Below are 24,236 nucleotides of genomic sequence, written 5' to 3' on the forward strand. Positions count from 1 at the left end.
ATAGTAATAGGAGACAATACAGCATAGATTTTATATATAATTTTACATATATCTTAGGTAGCATGTTCATTCAAATGTTAAACTTCTCGCTATGTAATGCTGACTGTATATTTAGAGCTCGGTTGATTTTAGTTATATGTATTGTTTCCAGATGCAACCATGTGTCTGTTATGGTCTAAAATTGTTCTTCTACATGGTCAGCCCATATTGTTTCTCCCAAGTCTTATTCAGGATTTAGAAAAATTTGCCTTCCAGAGAGACTACAGTATGTTCTGCTTTTGGGCATGAGTTTCAAGGAGGAATCAGTTCTTTACAGTTGCAGCTAATAAGTGCCAAAGATGTTAACAGTCACTTAAGAAAGCACAGTTTTATATGATACCATAAACATGCCTCCCCATCACAGACATCTATGAGACTAGCATCCCTGCTCCGAAGGGCTTAATGTCTTAAGGGGCCAAACCAGTAAGTCCTTACTACCACACACAGTGCTGGCTATTTGGTAGAGTCCGGTGGATTTCTCAAGCAGGAAGAATTGTGATAATTAAGACAGCAGAACTTATGGTTGTAGGCACCCTTGCAATAAGTAGGGATTTACTTCAAGTGGATAGTATGCAGGAGGGGAGATGAGAAGATGAAACCAGTTGTGAAAATAAAGTATGTGTAGCTGTATAAATAAAAAGGGCTAGTTATTAAGGAGCACATATTCAAACTAATGTACAATGAAGGAGCATGGTAAACTTAACAAGATACTCAACTTCTACTTAATTAAAAACTACTGTGAAGACTGTGGAAGGTCAGTGTGCATGACTTACCCTGTTATAATTGGAATTTTATGGCAGTAATTAGAATTGAAGGAGAGCAAATTCTGTCCTGTTACTCTTACACTGAAATTGCTAGGTGGTTGCTTATAAACACTTAGAAATCCAAATACTAATGGAAACATCCATAGGGCAGAGGTCTAGCTTTTTCTCAAAAAAATGGGCAACATTTTGACTCTTGCTGTTTATTGCACCTTTTTATTTTTTTTGTTGATATGAGTTTCCAAATGCCAGGCTTGTTTTTAATTAGTACTTGAACCAACTTTTCTATTTATAGAATTTAGGATATATTTTAATCGCATCTGAATACCAGTGAAATGTCAGAGGTTCTATAACAGGAAGAGGAATAACTAGGGAGGTAGATCAAAGCAATAGCTGTGGTGTTGCTGCTTCGTGCCAGTGAATTGTGAGCACCAGACCACAGGCTTAGGTTTCTCCAGTTTTTCCTTTCTCTCCACATTCATGCCTTTCTTTCTTCTTTGGAATGTCACATAAAGGCATATGAGTGGTCTCCTGGATTTTTTTTTCTTTTTTTAAAAACAAAATTATGGCCTCAGTGAAAGGACCGTAATCTCCATGTTATTTTACAAAGTGAAACCAAAGGCTTAGTGGACCTTCAGAAGTACAACTAAGATAACATTACCATTAGTGTTTTACCAGTCATCAGATCACAGTCACCTACAGTCCTTTAAAGGGAATGTTAGTTTACATGCCTTCACGTACCTGAGGGAGGAACTTTTCATGTCTCTAACTTGAGTATGTGCAGTGGGGATTTTTCTTATAATGACCCAGGAACAAAGAACTGCAGTCCAAGCTTCTGGCCAAGCTGTTCATGTCTTAATTTGATTTGTGGAGACATTAATCAGTTATAGTCATCCAGCTGTGTTGCTGGAGTTCAAATGTTTTTAGTAACTAAATGTCAGAAATTGATCATTAAAAATTCAGGCATAAAAAATTGCAGGCAGACTAGTGAAAAAGAAAACTCTGTCAATGTCAGAGGTTTTATTCACGGATTTTTTATAAGTAAGGCTGTCAGTTGTGTTCCATCCAGAACAGAATAAGAAATAAGAACATGTTTTCTTATTTTTGACAAGTAGTGTTTATATTCACATTAGTCTTATGCTATGGATTAGCAATGATAGAGCCAGCAATGGGTGAGAGTGGTGCACTATGAAGTATGTCTGCATTTTAAAGTTTGGCACTTAAAAATCGTCCATGAAGTGTTGCATGCACCCTTGGGAGCTGGAAGGCTTTCCCCGTATGTATTGGCGGATAGCTAAATGACTTTCTTACAGCATCAGAGGGAATATAAAGAATAGTATCTATATGTTGTGATGAGTACTCTTGCAATGGTAGAATGCTCCAGGCTTTGTATGACTAATGTGAAAAAAGTAAAGGGCTTGAATAATCTCACCTTTTCAAGTACATGGGGTTTTTTTGTTCTATGCAAGTACAGCATGGGATGTCCTGGTTTCTGTTTCTTGAAGCTTTTATATATATATATATATATATCTTTCTGAAATGTCTTTAGTTTGACTTTACAATTCAACACACTTGGTGTCCTAAAACTGCATGTGCCTGGCAGCATCTGCACCTGCCCACAGTGATACGCAGGTTTTGTTCTCATTCAGCTAAGATCACCACCAGCAGAATTTGGTACTCCTCACTGCCAGTTAGCACATGCATGTTCAGGCTTTCCAGCATAAGGGCTACACCTCACTTCAGACAGGAGAGGAGGGTTTGCAGCAGTTTATTTGCTTTGCTTTGATTCCTTTGCACCAGCCAGAAGAGAAGAGAGGAGGTGAGTCAGCCTTTGCCTGGAATCTAAGCAGTGACTAGCCTCCTCAAGGAGAGATCGTGCTGTATCCACCCAGGGATTTCCACAGCCCAGAGTGACTCAGGGTAGCTCCCCTCCTCTCTGAAATGGGGTCTCACTGCCGATCTTCTGTAGCTTCAGACATTCATTTAAATTCATTCAGGCATTCATTTAAATGTTTCACTCAAAAAGTCAGAGGTTAGGTAACATATTTCTGATTCATAATCAAAACCATATTTTTTTGTGATAGCAACTCTTGAGCCTCCAGGGCCAGAGGTGAGATTCTGATTGTCTAACCACATTTCAGACTGGCCTGCCCCCACCCTTGGATGCCACAGGAGGCTTGTAGGGCATCTGCATAGCAGCACAATTTGTGGCTCCCTCCTGTTTGTTCAGTCCACTTCTGTAACAAATGGTGACTTCGCTGTCTGTTTACCATTCAAACCTTGGAAATCTGAGAAGGCAGGAAACTACAAGTTTGTTTTTCAGAGATAAATTCACTGACATGAATTATTTGAATTGAGCATATCCCAATATATCCTTAAACAACATTTTGAGAGCAATGGAGTTTTCAAAGTTTAAAGCCATTTCTTCACCAACTCTCAATGCCCTGAGCCCATCATGTCTCTGTCAGACAAGTGGGAGGCAATTGCATGGAAGAATGATTGTGTCCTTGGTTTCTTCTTCCCCTTTCCTCTTTTCTTGCTCTGCTGCTTCCTGCTACATAATATGATAGTTCATAGACAGGCTGCATCTCCTGTGATATACTACATCTCCGGTGTCCAAGAGAGGCATTACAGAAATTGTCTGGATGCAGTTAATCAAAGATGACAAAGTCCAGCTGGAGGTGTAGCTGATTGAGGAGAGCTGGGATATGTTATAAAGAAACTACAGTTGTCATCAGACCCTGTAGTAAGATAGCAGAATCAAAGGTGGGGCGGTAGGGTGTTCGGGTTGCTTGGCCGGTCTGAGGTGGCCATTTTACACGTATAGTTAATTTGATCAAGATCTAGCTTCTGAGAGAACCTAGAGAATTGGTCCACTTGGAAAGTTTGTGATCACTAATATTTTATAAGTCCTCTTAACCTTGATAACACCTCTTTTGATATCATTATGCAAGCTATGTTTTAGCATAGTCTGTTGAGGACTTATATTTTAAAAAAAGTGGAATTAGTTAGGTACAAATATCTAAAGACAACACTGACAGCTCTGGATAACAAACTGTGACTCTGTAACTAGCAGCTCTATGGTTACTTCCATTACTGGCTCTCTGAAATCTTTGGTTTGGTCAGGGAGAGGCCTGTAATATACAGCACAGAAGATTACAGGATGTGCAGGTAGCCTGCAGAACAGTAACAAAAGCAACAGGAAAAAAATCACTAAGGTAGCCATAGGAGAAAGGCAATAAATGTATGTGAATCTTTGAGTCCTATTTAAGTCTTGACAATATTTCTGCAAGTATTTTTGCTGAATTATGTAAGACTGTGTGATAAAAAGCATGGAATGTGGATGAAGCAGAAAGCTTTATGATGCATTTCCCCAGTATTTTCACAGTAGAGTTAGCTTTTCTTTCCTTCCTACTGTAGGCATCACTTTTTTGTAAAATATCCTGCCTGCCCAGCATATGGAAAGCTGCTTTGTTAGGTGTTTTTTTTTCCCCCCTCAGCAGATTGGCTGAAATGCTCTTCACTTTCATAATGCTTTCCCTGTATTCAGGATCATAACCTGGTATGTTTGGGGAGAGGAAAAGAGGAGAGACTATAACTGTTTTTGCAGAAAATGTGAGTAAAATGAGTTAAGATCATAATATCATAAGTCAGGTAGGTGGCATAAAGCCATTCTCACACAACTACTTCATTGTGCATGAGGTCTGCCTATGAGACCGAGGCTATAAAGTGGTGGCATCTTATTTCACTGACAGAAATCCAGTCATGGTAATACAAACCATACAAGGTGCCTGGTGTCCTTAAAGTAGTGAGAATTGTGTTTAGAGCAAAATAACTTCAATTCATTGATCTTTCCTAACCTGTGAAAAACTGGCAGACACAGAAGTACAAACGAATTACAATGCAATATCTGTCTTACTGCTTCCCGTCTGCTGGTCACTACAGTAAGTTAAGCACATTCTTGCGCTGTATTATTCAGTTGTCCTGCAGGTTGACATTAAGCATTGTTAGAAGGCACCCATATGGAACAAAGCTCTCTGGAGTATGGTGTAAAATTGGATGAAAAAGGGAACTGGCAGGGAAAGGCCAGTCCCTGCTAGCAGGCAGAAAAGGCACTTGGTGAGCTCTCCTTTCAGCCCAGCCACTGGGCTAGTCCTCCCTCACAGGATGTGCTTGGGGCAGGGATTCAGGAGCAATCTCCAGCTTTTGAATAAAACTAGCAATGTGTCGCAAATACCTCCACAGACTGGCCAGGCCTTCTTAGCTGGGCCATGGAGAAACAGGGAGGTGGGCTTCAGATAGTGTCATTGCAGCCGAGCTGGGAGATACCTGTATGGTCCTTATCTATAGCTGATGTCATGGTTGGTGTGAACCACCAATTTGATGAAGGAAAAAGATAATGAGCTTGAACTAGTGACCATTTTACAGGACATTTCTTTCTTCAGGAGGAAAAAAAAGTGAATACAGTAATTTCTTGCTTGTTTCTGCTATTTTCTGCTATCTTCTGATCTATTTATTTCATATTTGAACAGACAGATGATTCCTCAGCTTCAACCCAAGTCAGCAAGAGATGCCTTATTTTGTATATAAGAGTATGTTTGGCAAGGCTTACAAAGTTTTGCCCTGCTTTGTCTCCTTATACTTCCTCTGGCAAATACTGGTAAAGGGCATCTTACTGTCAGAGAAAATCCTTTCCAGTTTCACCAGGAAAGGGGATAATGGCAAAGCACAGTAGACTAACTCCATCTCCTGCAAAGGAGATATGTGGCCCCGCTTGTTGAAAGGCCCCTGTGATCTTGATTGTATCAGGTCTTCATCCAGTTTGATGTTTGCGCTAGTGCTGCATTTAAACATGGATTGCAGACTCTTTGGGGAAGAGAGTATACATATCAGTATTACCATTGGTAAAGATAGTTTTTCACAATCCTGTATTTTTTTTCCCCCAATGAAAAGAACTTTGAAAAAGGTGGCTTTGAGGAATACGGCATGTGCTTTCCAAAGTTGAGGCCCAAGATGTAGTGTGAGGCTAAAAGAATTGGAACAGGATAAGGAAAAACACTTCCAGTAACAGCAGTGGGAATTGTCCCCTGGGATTGACTCTGACTCTTGTGCCTGTCGTAGCACAGTGGATGTGTTGGGATGAATTTGTAAGACTGCTCAAAGGATAATCTCAGGTAGCTATAATTCAGGTTTGTTTTGTTGCTACATGCAAAATACGGGGATTTTTCCAGCCACTTGAGAAGAACAGAAAATCCCTCGATCAGCATTAGCTCTCTGAGGGACATGTTCGGAGTGCAAGATTTATGGAACACTTGAAATAACTTTGCACCAGTCAGCGCTCCTGATCCGAAACACTGGCAAGAGCCAACAGAAATACGTTTATTCCAAGTGATCTCACTTGCTGCTGGGTGGCATTAACAAAAGTTTCCAAGTCCCCGATTGCTGCCATTACCAGTGCTGTTCACTTACTGTCCCCTACCTCAGGGTTACTTTTCTAACTGGCTTTGGCACTTAATTTACTCCTTAGCTGGTAACCCAATGACTTAGTGAGATTTGGAAAAGGGGGGAGCTGTTATTAATAGGGAACCAAATACAGAATTGCTTTTTACTGTTTATCTAAACAATCTGTGGAAGAAGGAGCTGGATATTGCTTCTGCTTTTCTGTAATCTGTTGTCTGGAAGGAGAAAGATGTGACCCCTGGACTTCTGAAATCCATCCTGAAGGTGTCCTGAATTGGGTGCAGTTGTTTTATTTGGAATTTTATAGAGTATTTTTGTGTAGGGTGGTACAAACCTAGCTCTGTAATACAAACCACCTTGTCATGAAATCTAGAAGGTTACTCTGTTTGCATATACTTGGTAGCGCTGACATAGCTACCAGGATGTCAAGGAGGATGCAGTGTTTAAAAACAGAAACAAACAAAAGCCCCTAGCTATCTGGAGTAGTCTTTCCCAATTGTTTCGTTGTGAAGCTGTAGGCATGTTTGTGCTTGTATGGGGCACCTTCTGTGTTTGGGTTTTTTTTTAAGCTGTGAACAAATCCTGAAGATACTTTTTATTACATATAAACTGATTTTGATGGTGCATCCAAACAGCTCACCTAGTACTTCTCATTTAAGTATAAAGACTGACTGCTGATACCAGTTATGCTTGGATGGGACCACAACGTTGGAAAAAAAATCTGGGATGCCATAAGTATATGAGGTCTAAGTAGCGCAAGAAATAGGACAATTCAAAATTACTAACCATAGCTGATTCTGATGTCACTACCTTTGCCACAAAGATCTGGTCCTGTTGCTGAGTCACTGACTTACTAATGTGTGGGTAAAATTCTGCTTTCGTCTTTTCAGCTGTCTGCCATCTGAATACCTTTGGGATTGAAGCATCCTGGAGAGGACTCTTGCTGTGTTCCACATGGGGTACATATCATCCTAAGTAGCAGGGGCAGTGGTAGTCTTGGGGGCAGGGAACAAAAGGAGAGAAGATAACTCAAAAAACTCAAACATTGAGTAAAATTTAGGTGTTCTTAATTCAGGAATGAATATGTGTTTCTTCTGACTTTATAAAATCAAGATATATTTCTCTTCAGATTTTTTTCAGGGCAGGGGGAAGGGATGTTTGTGAGAGTGATGTGAAAGGTTTTTGTCTTTGGAGTCAAAATCTCATGTTTAATTGTTTTGAAAATTGGAACCAAAGCTTTAAACTATGCACAGTTGGAAGGATGTGAGCACAGGCCGGATAGGCTGGCTGTGGCCTAAACCATGGAAAAGCCAGGCAGCCACATTGTTCATTGCCTGGAATTTGTGTCTCATGTTCATATTCAGTTCCAGAGTCTGTCTATGACAGTAATATTGCCTGGAAACAACAAACTTTTGGACCACAGTCACTGTGGGAGGCCAGAGATGAAAGGAAGGCACTTTTTTGCCTCTAGTTATGGGAAGGAGGAGATAGAAGGAGAAGAAATGAGAGAGGAGTATAAGCAAGGGAAATAGCTTACTGTTGTGTCGTTACTTGCTGCAACCTTTCCTTTTGCTGAGCAGAAGTTATAATTTAATAATAACTGGTAACAGAAGGTTGCTGTGCTTGACATCAAACTCTTAAAGAGCTGGTTTTCTGCTTCAGATGTAAGGGTGTTTATGTGCTTTTTCCCACTACAACATTTGGTTTTATAAGCCTAGCATGCTTTTACATGCATGTATAAATAGCTTGTGTGTGAAATAGATATACGAACACTGTATGGGTAAAAACTCCAGGCAGACTCAGCCAGGATAGCCAGCTAGAGAAGACAGTAATGATGGGCACCATTCATGATGTTGACGCAAAAAAGTAGTTGTGATACCAGAAGTATTATAAACATTATTGTAGATAGATATTCTGAGTAAGGTGTCAGGGGGCGTTAGGAAGGGGTTGTATATGAGACTCAGAGAGGCAGTTGCTGTAATCCTGTTACATATTTTGGATGAGGTGTCAGTTGGAACATCTACATATGCCCCCCCCCGTTGCATCTTGCTGAATGTATGGCACTTGTCACTTGGGTATTTCTTGCTGGAGGCAGCTATGTGAGGTTGTACTTGAGACTTTGACCTGTTCCCATTCTCTCACAATCGCCCATCCTTACTGGTTCACCAGCCACATGCCTTCATGCGTGTGGCTGACCCATGCGACATGGCTCGTGGCTCAGAAACGGGGTGAGCGCCACTGACGCCAGGATGGGAGGCAAGCAGGACCATGGCCAGAGCCACAGAGCTGCACTGAGAGCCCCCCACTAGCCCTTTAGGGGGAAAGGTGTTCCCCCTAAAGGAGGCTGGTGTGGCAGGTACTGGGCATGGGAGCTGCTCAGTCCTGGATGCCAGCGCGTCTTCCCTTCCCACGGGTGCAGGGGGTTGTGAGGGGCCTTTGTTCTGCACTAGGCCAGAAGACACCCCTGTTTGTGCAAGCTAGCAGCACCACAGCAAAGCAAAACTCACCATACATCTCCAGGAAATTTGTTAAAAAGGAAGCTGATGACATCTTTTCTGCCATCTCCATCTTGCTGCAAGCTGTGAAGGGTACTAACACTCCAGCATGCTGAACACGCAATATCAAAAAGGCAGGGGAGAGGGGAAGCATTTGGTTCCAGTATAAGTAGTGTATTTATGTTTTTAATAAAGGCTTATTTCTAAAAATCTTTGTTTTTCAAATTAAATGAGTTCACATGCTGTGTTAAACATTTCCTTACCTCAGATGGCATTATGATATAGGACCTGCTCCCCCTAGAACGGAGATCATGGCAGCATAAATGGAAACACAATGAGAAAAGCCTTCAGGCACAGCAGGGAGCCTCTCTTCCAGCAGATGTTGTTAAAGCTGTCACACTACCTTGGTGCTGGTACTAGCTGTTTTTCCCCTCTTCTCACCTAAGTTCACTATAGATCACTGTCCTATCATCACTTTATTGGTCTACAGTGGAAGAAGAACAAAAACTTGGGATCAGATACTGTTGTGTGTCAATCTTCTGTTAAATGGGAGAGAGAAAAGGCAGGCTGAAAGGCATGTGGGATTACAGAATTACATGTCCTGATTTAGTCACTTATTTATATTAGCATAAATGAGAGCTTTGACACTAGAAGACAGGTGCAGCCTGTGCCGCCTTTCAAGAAAGATTAGACATGGCTTCTTAACTGCTCTTACATTTTCTACCTTCTTTTGGAAAATTTTCTTCTGTGAACACAAATGTCATTGATCACAGATATGGCGCGCACAGGGAGAAAAGCATCTGGTCATCTAATTGGGAGCTCTATTTTTGTGAACCTGAGGTGGGGAAAAAAGTGCACTTGTTTTTTTCTAAACAAGTTACCAGCATGTACTTCATTGCCAAAGGATGAATCTTGACCTGAAACACTGCTGTTTGGTCATTGTGCCTTTCTAATCATAACAAATGAAGTAGTAGTGATGCCCTCTGCTCTGTTTGGACTTTTCTAAGCAGCATGTTGTGTGATTCCTAGGCTTCTGTATGTTTATGTAGGAAAGAGACTACCATGGTGGTTGTAGAGAAGCACATGTTTTATTTGGAAATGGAAGTGGAATCATATGTTTACAGTGTGTGGGACTTGGAGAAGAAGGATCTGATCAGGTTGCTCTTAAACAAGGCCTAGGTGCTGTAGAAACTTTTTTTAAAGTAAAATTCAATTGTATTATGGAGAAATGGGTGAATGCTGAAACTAAAACATGCAGTTGGAGAGGAGGTGAAAGGATGGAAAGGGAATATATGCCTACAAATCAAATTCATACGGGGAAGAAGGTTCAGTCCTGCACTTACTGCTAATTAAGGCTTGCACCAGCTATGGAAACACACTGCCTGACTTGTTGGCACACTTGCGCAGTTGCAGGTTCAAATGCTGCCAGTTGTGCCCGCAATCTGCAGTTGGCCAAAGTGCAGAATACATAATTTGTTTTTGAAAAGCTTGATCACACAATACCTCTCTTTCCTCTTACTAAATGGAGGCAGTGGCTGCACAAGCTCTACCTACAGCGCTCCATAAGAGCTGCTGGGTGGAGGAAGGAGAGAGAGGACCCACGAGGTCTTTCCCCCATTGCCAGCTCCCCTTATACAGTATGCAATTGCTTGATCTCTGCAGAAATACCAATCAGAAGGAGTAAAATGAATTAATGTAGTATGGTATTGTCATCAATATTACCAAACTCTCATGTCCAGTGTTAAGGTTAGATTTTAGCTAGCTTTTTAATGGCCTGTTCATATATTTCAGGTTTTAAAGTTTTAGGGTTTCCTGAATGACCATGCTAGAGTTTGCTGGGTCGTCGGTGGGCTAAGATATTTGTGCTGTGAGATGTGAGGAGGAAAAGGCTGTTATCCAAGGGGGCAACTACTGACATGGGGCTGCCTGGACAGCCAGTGTCCAGCGGAGAACATGAGAAGGCTTAGTAAGTCAATGAGGCTCCAGTCCTACCACCCCTCTTCCCGCTGCAAGTCTTCCCAGTAGTTAAAATGCAGGATGAGTACAGCTAGCAGAAGCCATTCTTGATATGTGAAGGGTTATCATAATTTTGACTGTAACTCTGGAAAATGAAGTAATTAATACTGGGAAAGAGTATTACACTTCAAGAAGAAGAATTGGAAACGACAGCATAATTGAATTTTGCTAACGCTATGAGGGCCTCAGGGAAAAAAGGTTCCTATCAAAGATGCCTGCTGCTGCAGCTCTGTATCTGGCCCATGTTTTCTTTGGTCCTGCAGTGTTCTTAGAGGGAGCATTACAATTCAGTTCCTGAGAAATAACTTCTGCTCTGAAAAGTCCAGGAGTTTTTGTTCCAAAATACAAGCTCATTTAAGCTGTTAGACAGCTTCTCTGCTCGGGCTACTTCTGACAAGCCCTTGGCATATGCAGTAAACCCAATTTCAGAATCCTTGTCAAAAGAGTGATGCATCCATTCTGGCTGCTTTCAGTAGGTTTTTTGGCTAATGAGTATATTTTTTCAGATTGCCAAACCGATACTCTGTCAGCACAGTTGTAACGCACATGGCCTTTTCATTGCTCCTTCTGAGCTGATTCAGCATCCCTGATGCTCTAACTTGGCTAAATGTTCATGAAACTAAATTTATATGCTAAAAGTATCCATGTACTGTGGAATAAAAGATAGGAATACTCATCCGAAACTCAGGCTAGGTAGAATGAAACATCACTGGTGCAGCCTGGCTGGTGTATTAAATGATAACTATTTCAGCTGTTCTTAAATCTGTCTGCATGTGCAAAAATAGAGGGGAAAAAATGAAATCATTAAACACACTGCCACAGTAACATTGTCAAATTGGCAATTCTTAACTGTAATTCTTGTACATTAACCAATAACCTGTTTATTACTCCAAAATATTGGCCTGTAACATCTTTCCTTCATTATCTCTGAAAATGATCCAATAGCTGAATCCAATTTACGTAGGGATAGGAAGAGACTAGAGATAAATACTTTCAGATGGAACAGAACAGCATTCCAGTGCTCTGGAGATACCCAGCTTCCTTCTCGTTAATTAAAACTGATCTATAGTAGCACAGTTTGATTATTTGAAAAAGTTTCATTGTATTTTTTTCCTCTGCAAATTAGACTGGAGTCTGGCATCTGTGGCTATTTAATTAACATTTACAATTCTACTTTTGGGAGTGATTTTTTTCAATAGTGCCAGAACCCATGTTTTATAAAGATCATATATGCCTCCTACCTTTAATATAGGTTCTATTTTGTTGGACAGTAGCACTTACTATATTTTAAATTACCCCAGTTTCTAAGATCTCCAAATATGTTGCTTTTGTTTTGCGATTTAGATTTGTTGTCTCATGGCGCCTTTTAAATTGGATCCAGCTATTAGCAAAATGTACTCATTTTCCCTGAAGCTAGTCTCCCATTCTGCAGACCAAAGGCTTAGTACAACTCTTTAGTTTCTTTTTTTTCTTTTTTTAATAAAGTCATGGTTTAAATTACTTGCTTTCTAAATCTTTTTTGTAGACTCAGAAGTTAAATATTTATTTTTTGCTTGCATATGTATGACTGAGAACATGAGCAAGATAGATTATTACAATATAACATATAAAGCTTTCTGTGTGGATGTTTGTTTTAGGCTTGTCTGATCATTGCAGCAAGGGAGAGGAGAAAATTAATCAACCAAGTATTTTATCACCTGGGTCAGATACAAAAAATTATAGTTTTACTTCAAGATCTGTTTAAAATAGTTTTAAAATACTGTTTTTCAGGTATGTCCATGGGAACTTTTCTTTTGAAAATCAAGCCACATATTTGATGCCTGAGATAGATTTATTCAGTCAGCTTCAAGAATCACTTAACAAAAGAATTTGGCCCAGACTGCTAAAACATAAGGACTTTCACTAAAAATAGACTAAGTCAGTGTCATTTTTGTTTCTAAACATTTTCCATTGCACTATCAAAATACAGGTAATGTTTGAGTCTCAAGCAATATTGTGAGATATCATGTATTTTTCTTAAAATGAAATTACAGAGAATTATTTGTGTAAGCTGCTGCTCCTAAATGTGGGAGCTTAGTGCTATCTGGCAGTATTGTCACTTCAAGACATATTAATCAATACATAGAACTTGATGTGGCTGATATTTATGAAACAGTCAGTTTTCAAATGTCATACCGGAGACAATGACCTACTACCAAATTGTGCCTCAGCGATATACTGCAATTTCTGGAGTGTTTTGCAAACTCATAGCAACAGTCTTCAGCTAACTTAAAATGATGCTGGTGGAAACCTCAGCACCAGCTGTGAAAGCGGGATTGGAGGAAAGAACAATTTCCAAGAGAGGAGGATCCATTAGGAACCTGAGCTCCCACCAGACCTCCAGCCCCCCAGCCACCACTCCTTATCCCAAGGAATATCAGGCACTGGTTGAGAGGACTCAAAAGGCCAACTCTGAGTCTAGACTCTGAGGCTGAAAAAATAAATCGTGTTCCCAACTTTGGCACGTAGGTCCCTGCAGCTGCCAAACCAGTGAGAGTGTGGGTGGGTGGGTGGGCAGTTACAGGTGTTACTTCAGCTTTGGAACATATAAAAGAGCCAGACAAAGTAGTGTGCTTTCTGCCAGCAGTAACAGGAAGGGTTGCTGTAAATTACTTTTCAGATTAGGTTTATATTGTTTATGATGTAACCAGCCAAAACGGCATATGGTGTGCATCTCTGAACCATGCAGAAGAGCACAGTGAAATGTGCGGAGAGAAAATTTGGAAAAGACTAATGAATTCTTATTTTCACCACTGAGTCTTTGCTCCTAGGAGGAAAGGAAAAGCCAAGAAGATCATACACAGGATGCGGTATGTTTAGCTCGGTCCTACCACAAGCTACTTAGTTTTCAAAATTTCCTTTTGATACTGGTTTGTTAAAGTGCCTGTTCACATGACGCATTCATTACACTGCAGAGCTGTGGGGCCCATTTTACTTCTCCTCCTCTAAGGATTGGATGAGAAGTTGGGAACTGAAAGATTTTTTTCCATCCTCCTCTTATGTGAATAAAATTCTCATGTTTGTGGTATAAGTCTAGGGCTTGGATTATACCAGAAAAATTACTTCTTTGTAGTGCGTGTATCTGAAAAGCAACTGCATTTGCTTCAGCTGCAGTTGCGGTATATGGCAACCTACAAGCCACACTGCATGGGGGAGTGGGAGGGCAAGAGAGCAAGTAAGGTATTTTCAGTTCAGGTCTTAAGATTTTAGTGCCAGTTTTGGTCAGGTCACTTTGGACGTAGAGCACAGTTTTGCCCACTGCTTCCTGGGGCCCAGTGCATGTCCCTGGAAAGCTGGTGGGACTGACTGTTCTGTCAGTTTTACAAGCGCTTCAATAACAATTGGTTCTCCTGCAGTTTGCTCTCCTGCAAGAGCCTTTGGGGCTTTTCAGAAAATGGGAGGCAAATGTGTAATCTGAGTATAACAGACATGCTGCTTCTGCCCCAGCTGGTAAATCCCCAGCATTTCAGATTTGGGTGTGTTCCAGGATTTGTAAAGAGCTGAGAAAGAAAGAGAGAGAGAGAGAAAGTCTCAAACCTCACTCAACAAAAAAATATTTTTCTTTTAAACTATTTTAAAGGAGGTTTATTGTCAAGAATGGGAACCCTATGGAGGAAGGAATGATCTAAGGAAGCAGACACAGCTTAATTGTTCCATGTTCCATGTTTTCCAAAGCAGCTGGAATTTGGATAATCGGTGCTGAAAAATGTAAGGCCGACATATACTACATTGGTACGTTAAGAAGTAGAACCACATAAATACATTCATACTGAGAACTTCTGTTCTGATTTCTGTGTAGATATTATGATCACATCCACAGAAGTTATATGAGCTGACTTTTGCACGGTGTAAGCCAGGTGCCTCAGTTCTTATTAAAAATACTTAGAATTATTTAGGTGCCTTATACTTCAGACAGCTCAGATTCTCTGACTTTCTCCTTTTAGGATCAATAAATATTTTAATTATATAGGAAAAAGCAACTTTATCAGGAGGTTTGAGAGAGTCCCATTCTCAGAATCCAGTTTGTCTGGTCGTTGAAATACTCTAATTGAAGACACAGTGTGAGATCCTGAGCAGATGTGGAAATTGAACTCGATTGCTCACCTCCTAGATGAGTGCTGTAACTGCTGGAGCGTGAGATACAGAAGGGCATTGATCATGGAAGAGCACCACAGTCCCTTCCTCCTCATCGTCTATTTCATACATGCTATGGGAATACATAAGAAAGTCTTTCTTGTTATATGACAGAGAAGGTGTTGTACAGGATAATGTGTAGCAGAAGAAAACTTAAAACTTTTTGAATGTTTTTCTGTTCTGTTAAGGAAGGGATAACTCACTCTGCAAATGAGGAAGTAAGGCAATGCTTAATTTGTAGACCTTGAAGGTATRGGCCAGGCATGGATCTGCTTGGTGCTGTGAGAAATGCCCCCTAACATAGCTGGATTGCTTAGGAGGATTTACTGGTGAGATGTTTAGTGTCTCCTGGGAGAAGCAGCAGCTGGGTAGGGTTTTGAGGGTCTACATTATGGATGTGGGTGTCCACAGCAAAGTGAGCTGAAACTTGGAAAACTATTTACTTTTGTGGATTTAGCTCTGGTTCCACATGCAGGAATCTTAACAGCTGTTATTTTGTCAGCAACAATCTTTAAGAGACAGCTTTCATTCCTCACCATGCATTGCATTTTAACTGTTCAGTGTCTTAGATACTGTGAGTGCAAGCTCTGTTCAGACATAAATTCCCTCAGCATTTTATTTCATTTGGAAGCTGTGTTTAAACAATTTTATATAAGAGGTCAGCTGGAAAGAGTTATCAGCTACCCCAAAAAGGTCTCTTTCATGACCTATGAGCATTCATCACTTTTTAATCATGTTAATGAAACTATCATTTAATTACATAATTTTGTGAAATTCTTTCTTGAGATGTAACATTGGCATGGACTAGGATGACAAGGAAAGTACTGCCCTTTTCTCCAAAGCAACAATTTACTTGTGTCTTTCTATTCCCTTCCATTCTGACTTTCATTCTCAGTGTTATCAGTAGATCTCAATTACTTGATAATAGCAGAGTTTAGACTCAGTTTCAAAAAATATTAAAACTGCTTACATTTTACTCTTATTACAAAAGCTGATTACTATTAGGAGGCAGTCTTTTGAAAGATAGTAAAAACAAAGGCTGGAACAGAAGGAGCAGGGGGTGGGAGAGTTTTATTCCACTCAACTGTTTTCCTTTAGGGTCAGTGCTGAACTAATAATGGAATATAAAACATTTGCCTGATCACTGCCTGCAACTGAGGAAGCCTTGGTGCAGTGTAAGATGACACTAATGCCACAAGAGTCATTAAGAACAGTCAGCAATTTAAAACTAAAAAATATATAAAGCATGCATTTCAAAGGTGTACTGTTCACACTATTTAAACTATTTATATTATTCAGTAGTAATTTTCTTGAAAATTTCCATAGTTTTCATTACAGCATGTTAATAACTGTCTTTGTTAATGTGCATTTAATAGCACAGTCCAGCTCTTCAGCTGTAGATAAATTTTAAACCCTTTGCCAGGTGCTTAAAATCTAGTACCTGGCAAAGCTATGGTGGCAGAACTGTGTTTTACTTCACTGAAAGCTCTCTGTTTCATGGTTTTATATCTAACTTTTATCCTTTTAGCATGGGTGTAGTATTGGTGCAGAATTATATGTAAACTTAAACCTTCTAATCTCTTGGATTTTACACTTATGTAGAGGAAATCATTTAATTGTATCTTGTGGTTCTTCCAGAAGTTTGTAGCGATAACCTCTCCCCATCCCACCCCTTTTAACATTATGAAAGTAATAACCTCTAGCCTAGTTTAAAGAAAAAAAGTTGAACTGGAAAGTATTTTTAGCAATTTGAGGTGAAGATGCTGCAAATCTGCAGCAGATACACAGATTTGTTTACTGATTCAAAAATAGTAGTTTGTCTTTTGTGTGTGCGCACACAAAACGTAGCATAGCTGACCCAGTGGTGCTGCAAGGCATGTGACTGGTTGGCAAAATGGCATCTGCCCTTAAAAACAGATCCTTTTGTGCTCTTATTTTAAAGCAGTAGGATTTCACAGGAGCTTAACATATTAAAGTATCTTTTATGTTTCACAGGCCACCCCTTTTGCCAGAAAAAAAAAAGTTAGAAATGTATTGTTTACTAGCACTTAATTACAGAGATATGATGCAGGGTTTTTTTTTCTATTTTCTCTTCCCAAAGGTTCGACATCGATGGTGTGAACTTATTGTTAAACACAAATACGTGCCTGGATATGGAGATGTTGAGAAGTTTCTCAGAGAAGATCAGGTCAGTTCCATTTAATTAACATTTTCAAAATAATCACCTTTTACTATGTCAATGTAAAAACTGATTTTAATATATTTTCTTGCTGTGGATTGTCAAAAACTAGAACGCGTATTCAGTTCTTGCCCTTTACTTAAACATTGTGGGTTATGAGAGCTACCTAGGTGTACTCAACCCCCACCTAAGCATGTTAATCTTCTGGTAAGTGGTTAAATAAGATATATTACCTCCTCTGCTTTCATTTTATGCAACCTAGAGGTAGCAACAGTGCTGGGAGAGCGCTTCCTGGCATTGGTTCCGTTGATGATAAGGGCAAGCCAGGTTGTGAACATTAATGCATGTAGATATGAGTTAGGTGCAAAATAGTCAGTGCTGTAGAGGTTAAATTTTCAAGACCATGTCTAGAAAGAGAAGTGTATTACAAGGATCTACATCAAAGGAATGCAGGCACCTCCAGGGTTAGGGAAATGCTGGGAGAGGATTTCAAAGGCTGGAGACGCTCAATGCCTTTACTATGGCTTATTTAGGCCATTGTGAACTTAAAATTGTAATTGCACCTCTGCTTGTTCTTTCAATATCACTTTCATTTATTTTTATTCACTATGAACTTTATAACATCAAGACGCTCACTGATTAGCATATATGTTATGTATCTAAAACTTATATAAAAACACAGAAAATATTGCAGGCCATTTCAAAATCTGCAAGGAATTCATGCCTTTGCATTTTATGTTGTCAGTGAACCAAGCCATTTACAGCCAGAGGTTTTTATACTTTTAGACAAATATATTTTGTCACAATAGTACAATAAACTTATTACAGTCTCCCATACGCTTTCTTCCTGCTCTAGAGTATACCTTCTATTTATATCTCAGCCAATAAACAGCCCCACACTTCCTGTCAAGCTCTTTATTTTAATAAATAATATAAGCATTAAACATCACCATTTATTAAAACAAAAAGTTACCTGTATTGTGTGCATTTTAATCATATGGAAGGATGCAGATACATACCAGCAGACAGCGAAAAAAAATCCTCAGGTTTATACAAACACACCTGTTTTGAACTGCATTATGTTTGGGGCAAATATTATGTCGAATAAAGACTAACACTTTCTGCAGTGCAGGAAAGAATTTTTGCAACTATTTTTTAATGTAATCTCCAGTATACTTCATTTAATTTACTCCAGTAGCTGTATACAGTTTATGGCACAACCAGGTTCTGGAATGATTATGACTGAAATTAGAGCAGTTGCATGCCCTTACTGATCATGAAAGGCTTGGCTATTTTGAAAGTCTGGGAAAAATGCAAATGTGACTATTTAATCCTTTTCAGGATTACAAAAACCCAGTGTGTTTACTGAGTTTTAATGTTTGGGTTTTGGGGAAAATTATTAACGCTGGGTAGGGAAGGTAATTCTTATTTGGAACAAAATCTCAACATTTTGAAATTCTCTATGAAAGCAACTGGAGCCCAGCTCCAAGGCAGCCTGCCTGGTGTGACTGCCCTGCAGCTGCAGATCCGGGAAACCTGAGCTCTTGGGTCTCTGAATGCAAGACAGCACGGTTAGGGGACTGGCAAGGAGACTGGCAGGTTTCTGCCTGACTCCTTTAATTTAAGTCTTTGTTAAACTTTAAATTTCCCTTCCTGTTGAAACTGATTTTTTTTTTTTTTAAGGCTTACCAGCCAACCCTAGAAATTGGGAGGAATAGTATTAAAAATAGTGTTTTTCAATGATATCCATATTTTTTCATCTCCTGAAACTATCCAAATATTGAGTACAACTGTAAAAGCTGATTTGTCAACCTGCTAATATTTTAAGTCATGTGTACAATCCTATTTTGGTAAGTGCAACTTAACACTTGTTGAATTCCTTGCCATTAGATGAAAATATCTGTATCATCAGGGGGAAAAAAGGACAATCCACAATGAAATTTTGTCCCCTCTTAATTAGCTGGTGCTTTATTACTGCTAAAGGGGCCCAGGTTTTGCCCCCATAAGCTCAGTTATCTTTCTTGATTGCTGCAATTTCCAAAATCTGGAGTCGGGAAAAGCCTGCTTTTCTACCAAATCAGAACTGTATGCATGTTCAACCATATCTATCTTGCATGTGAAGACATGACTTTGAAACACAGACCTGACCATTTTCAATTGATTTCCAGTTACAGAATTGCCAGATGGGCATTTTAGAATGGACTGTTTCAGTTGATGTGCTCTTAATTACTGGGTATGGAAAAATCTCAATTTGAAAGAAAATGTTTTTCCTATTCAAGGAAGAACAAGCTGCCTTCTTAAGGGGCATTTGGAAATATTTCAGGTAGTGGATAAAAGAGAACAGATTTCAGCCTAGAAGGTGGTGAGAAAAATGGAGTGGGAAGGCATTTTCCTGTAATGGCATAGCATACCTCTCTTATACTAATGTTCCTTTTTTAAATGCTTGATACAATGTATAGATAGTCTTCCTTACGCTAAAAACAGCCAGAGAACACTACATTTAATGGGGAGGTGCAAGCATGTGTTATATAGAGTATATGGTCTTTTTTTGGTGGGGTGTTTTTGGCTTTTGTTTCTTTTGTTTCTTTTTTTTTTTTTTTTTTTTTTTTTTGCATTCAATGAGTTCTGTGAGGTATATGGAACAAAAACTTGCTAGCTGGTCATAACTGGTGATAGGATGAATATGTGTTTTATTCCTCTTATAGGCAATGGGCGTGTACCTCTATGGTGAGCTAATGGTGAATGAAGATGCAAAACAGCAAGAACTTGCCTATAAATGCTTTGCTGCAGCACAAGAACATATGGATGTGTCCTCAGCCAAAGTGGTGGCAGAGATGTTATTCTGAAGAGGTGATTTTTTTTTTTTTTTTTTAGTTAAAAGCCATGGTTTCACCTCATGCAGAAAGAATATGATAGCACACTAAACATAGTAAACTTTGACATACCATAGAATTTGTGGCTGCATAGAAATAACTCCTGCTAAACATCTTGCTTGTTTTTAAACCCAGCTGCTGGAGCAGTGAGTTAGCTGCATGCAGAAAGTAACTACAGAGCATGGAGGGGCTTTGTTTGAAGCTTTGTAACTGCCTGTACAAGAGGCAACTGTAAGTCTGAACTGCCAGACTCCACATGCAGTTGTTTTCCATCTGCATTCTTAACTCTGTTTACAGTACATCTTAAAATTGCAATTGTGTGAGAAGCAACCGTGTTTAACAAAGTTGCATATTGACTTGCTAGGCAACGCAATCTTTGAAAAGAATCTGCATCCATAAAGGAATTATGAAATTGTGCACCTGAAAGCAAATCTGAATCAYGTGAGAACAATTTGATAATTCAAATAAATTTGCATTAAGTCAGATCTTTGAAGACTGAATGTGAGGTAAGAGGAGTAGCCTTGACATTAAGAAGCTGCTTAATGTCGTTCATACTCAATTTAGTTTGTTTCTGAAATTAAAGGAGAGGAGTAGAGAAAAAGCAAAATACCGAGAAATATTCACAAGCTAAAGATTGCTGCAGGTTATAAACGGGTCATCTGCAAAGATATTCTCCATCTTGCAGTCTATTTGAATAGCCTGAGATAACCTTACAGTGTTTGTACACGCATGTTTAACACACACAGCCAATTAGGATTGGTATGAAGATCCTTTCCAATACAGCATACCTCAGATTTTTGCCTAATGATACAACTTGGTTGCTCACATAACTTTACAGTTGATTTCTGGTATCAAAATTCAGACATCTAATTTAGCAAAATCATCATTTTGTAATTGGTACTGACCAGGAATCTTAATTCTCTCCTATTCAAGCCTGTACACGTAGGCAGTACTTGATACTCAGTTCCATTTGAATTTGTGGTATTTACTTTATTTATATGGAATACAGCAGATACCATGAAAACAAGTTTGTTTATGAATAGCTCTGTTCTTCTTCTGGTTAGACAAGAACTGTGCCTGCCAGGAAGACTTTGGGGGAAGTGTAGATTAAACCATAGATTGCCAGGTGGTTAATTATGGTAGAGGTAGGAGGGAGGGGGTCATATTCTAAAACAGGTAGGGCTGTAACAACAAGCCACTTGCTTATACAATCCCAGTTATCAAAGATGCATCCAAATCTGCCTTTAAGTGTTCTGAAGTGTACTGAAGGCCAGAAAGATGCAGTTTGTTCTGCTGTCTTCCCATAGTTCCTTAAATACTAAAATAAAAAATAAAATTTCTGCGAATCTCCAGTGGTAAGTATGTGTTAGCAGTAGTCAGAAATTACCTGTTTGACTTTCAGACAGACTAGGAATGTATGCATGCTGAGCTAAATAAATAAAAATTTAAAGAAATTGATACGAGAACACCCTTAAGAAATATACCTCTTGTTCTAAACATGAACATGTGAGGGAAGAGTGACTGCACGGGTTTCTTTTAATGTTGTGGCTGTTTGGGTTCCTGGCATGATGATTTGTGACTTAAGATTAAAATCACATTGCCAGGGATTACCACATAGCCATGACCCCAACTGCTACTATGAAAATCGTCGTAACTATCTGATTCACACCCTGGAACCTTCTCCATCCATTTAAAAAAAAGTCCAAACAGAGAAGGAGCAGACACATCATGGAAGAAACGCATCTGATGATAATTAGTTATACTCAGACGAAGACCTCTCTGACAAGGTGCAGAGCTTAGCTGATTGGTGAACAGTGATTGTTTTCCTCTTTGTTCACAGTGGCTAAGTTCTGCACCTGAAGAGAAGGTGAGATGAGAACATTTCTTAAGTGTCAGCCTACGTGGAGTGGAGTGTATTTGCTGGCTGAGGTACATTGCTGCTCACTATATAGTTTTATAATAAATGTTTGTGTGTGAAATGCAGTATGTGGAAGATAAGAAGCAGAGGTGACTTAGGACAAGAGACTTTTTTGGTTGAGAATAAGCAGTGCTCCTTTAATTCTCAGTCTGACTGCAGAAGGGAGGTGTCATCCGCAGTAATTTAGTTACAGTGCTTTTCTGAAAGACAGAGGAAATAAATGTTTGTGATTTTAAATTGTCTAAAAAGCTTTGTTTTGTAAAGTAGTCTCTTCTTCAATGGGTTCTCTCATGATTTCTCTGCAATTGTAGCTTAGCAATGTGTATTGTTTGCAGGAAATGGTTGTTTCCGACTGGAGCTGCCACTTACGGCTGCTGCTGTTGTTCCAAGCTGTTGATGGACCCGTCCTCCGGTGCCTACTGAGCTGATATCAGTTCTGATTTTACATACTGGCTCAGTTCAGCAGGAACAGGAGTCGAGCCCTAGAGCAAAAAAGATGTGCCTTTTCTAAGAGCCTATGAAAAATGTCATTACTGTTTTCTCTCTAAAATCAAATTAGTACACATTATGATGTCCGGCTGTTAAACACCAAATACTTAAGGTGGAAAACCTACCTCAGTAGCTTTAGAGAACCGTTGGCTAAACACAAGAAGGTATGTGGATGTGCAGACCATTACAGTACTACCCCAGTAATTGACCTCTAGCATCATTTTTAGAGTAAACTGCTAATACTGAGGGATTGTGTTTGTACTTTGGCTCTTCCCAATAGGTTTTCTTGTTATGGTAGCTCTCGAAATCTACAGAGCTCTCCCTTCTGGGTACTCGCACTCTTTACTAGAGAAAATATAAGAGGAAATAGTGTTTTTAGAAATACAATTACAAATTTACCTTTGTAAACTTAAGCTCCACAACCACAGTTATGCTCTACTAGTAACGTAAAGAATAACCCCATTTGAAAAACTGAGCCAATTAAGAATGCACAGATACTCCTTTACTGTGACAGAGTAATAACTTTTACTGCTGTTTCCATTGCAGGAAAGATCACAGAGAAATTCTTTTAATATATCTGCTACTAAACCCTGGTGGTACTAGGATTTCATTGACCCAGGACATCAAAGGAAGGATTATGTGACTGCTAAATCAATCAGCTGACAGAAACATTTACCTCTCAGTATTTATGGTTTCCAGAGGCTCACTGTAACCGAGAACACTTAAAACACACACGCACGCACACACACACCCCTGTGGCTCAAGGTAGTTGTTTAGTACAGGCTATTTGGGTTCCATCCTTGCTGTTTTGAGGATATAGCCACTCCAATTTGCAGATGTCAAGGACTGTTGATTTGAATGATTAGTGCACTCCAGGAACTTGGCAAACATAGGAACCATTGAAATTAGATGAACCTGTATTCAGTACTTAACATTTTGTTTGCAACTTCTATACCAAATTAAAAAGTTAATATAAATTAGCTGGGGAGAGCGGGAGCTAATTTGGAGATGGAATAGTCTGTGAAAAGTGACCAGCCACCACTCTGGGGTGACATGGGACTGAGGAAAATACTAAGATCAGCATCTGTCTCTGTCTTGTATAGGTTAACTTTTACCATAAATGTCAGACCTTCTGTTTCTGAAGATGTTTTCCTCGCCCTTATGCTGCTCCTTTTGTACAGTAATATATCAAGTGTAGCTCCTCTTCTCCAGGAATGTACTGCTCTACTGATCACAGGACATCTTAACTGTTCCTTTCAGCAAAAGAACCTTTAAAAACACAAAAATTTGTGAACATATTTACTTTGTATGTTATTGTTTTACATCAAATACTCTTGTAAAAATAAATTTTTTTTAAAGTATGTGTAGTTTCTCCATTGTATAGCAGCTCAAAAATTAGTTAATTTATAAGCTTAAAAAAAAGCACTTCATTTCCTTTTTTACTGAGGCTGAATGCAGTTAGTTAATGGATATTAACAAGAAAAATTAAACACAGAAGTGACTTCTAAAGTACTGGTGCACAAAATCACCTGAGCCTGTGTAAATGGTGACTGAGTCCCCAGAATACAGCTCCTCTTTACCCCACTATTGTCCCTGAGCTCCCCCCTTCCAGGCACACAGTGTCATTACCTGAATTACAGGACAGTCAGCAACTTCTTTCAAATGCAGTGAGAGTTAGGGGATTGCCCAAGAACATCCTGAGTTACTGCAGTGGCTTCTAATGTAGTTACACTCACAGATGTATTTATTAAGGGATCCTATTCATAAAGGAGTTATGTCTCATTTCACAGGTTTTTCTGCAAAGGCCAGCAAGGGAAACCAACTTACTTACTT

The 24,236-nt window shown here is 39.4% G+C and overlaps 1 protein-coding gene across 9 annotated transcripts in view; it reads left to right on the forward strand.

Moving 5' to 3' along the window:
- The window catches only part of CUNH9orf3 (chromosome unknown C9orf3 homolog), a 204,063-nt gene extending 180,329 nt beyond the window's left edge, over positions 1-23,734 (forward strand). For 5 of the 9 annotated variants that reach the window (XM_026088441.1, XM_026088440.1, XM_026088437.1 and 2 more), the window contains 4 exons: positions 13,582-13,620; positions 17,046-17,132; positions 19,829-19,973; positions 22,950-23,734. In XM_026088441.1, coding sequence (XP_025944226.1) covers positions 13,582-13,620; positions 17,046-17,132; positions 19,829-19,969 — 267 coding nt within the window. In that variant the 3' untranslated portion in view covers positions 19,970-19,973; positions 22,950-23,734. Of the gene's footprint in view, positions 1-7,150; positions 8,525-13,581; positions 13,621-14,390; positions 14,519-17,045; positions 17,133-19,828; positions 19,974-22,949 lie in introns of those variants that run through there. The other 4 variants (XM_026088442.1, XM_026088451.1, XM_026088443.1 and 1 more) reach the window with 3 other exon arrangements.
- Positions 23,735-24,236: the final 502 nt, after the last annotated feature.

Source organism: Apteryx rowi, unplaced genomic scaffold (assembly GCF_003343035.1).
Source record: "Apteryx rowi isolate R43461 unplaced genomic scaffold, aptRow1 scaffold_77, whole genome shotgun sequence".
In the NCBI taxonomy this organism is placed as follows: Eukaryota; Metazoa; Chordata; class Aves; order Apterygiformes; family Apterygidae; genus Apteryx; species Apteryx rowi.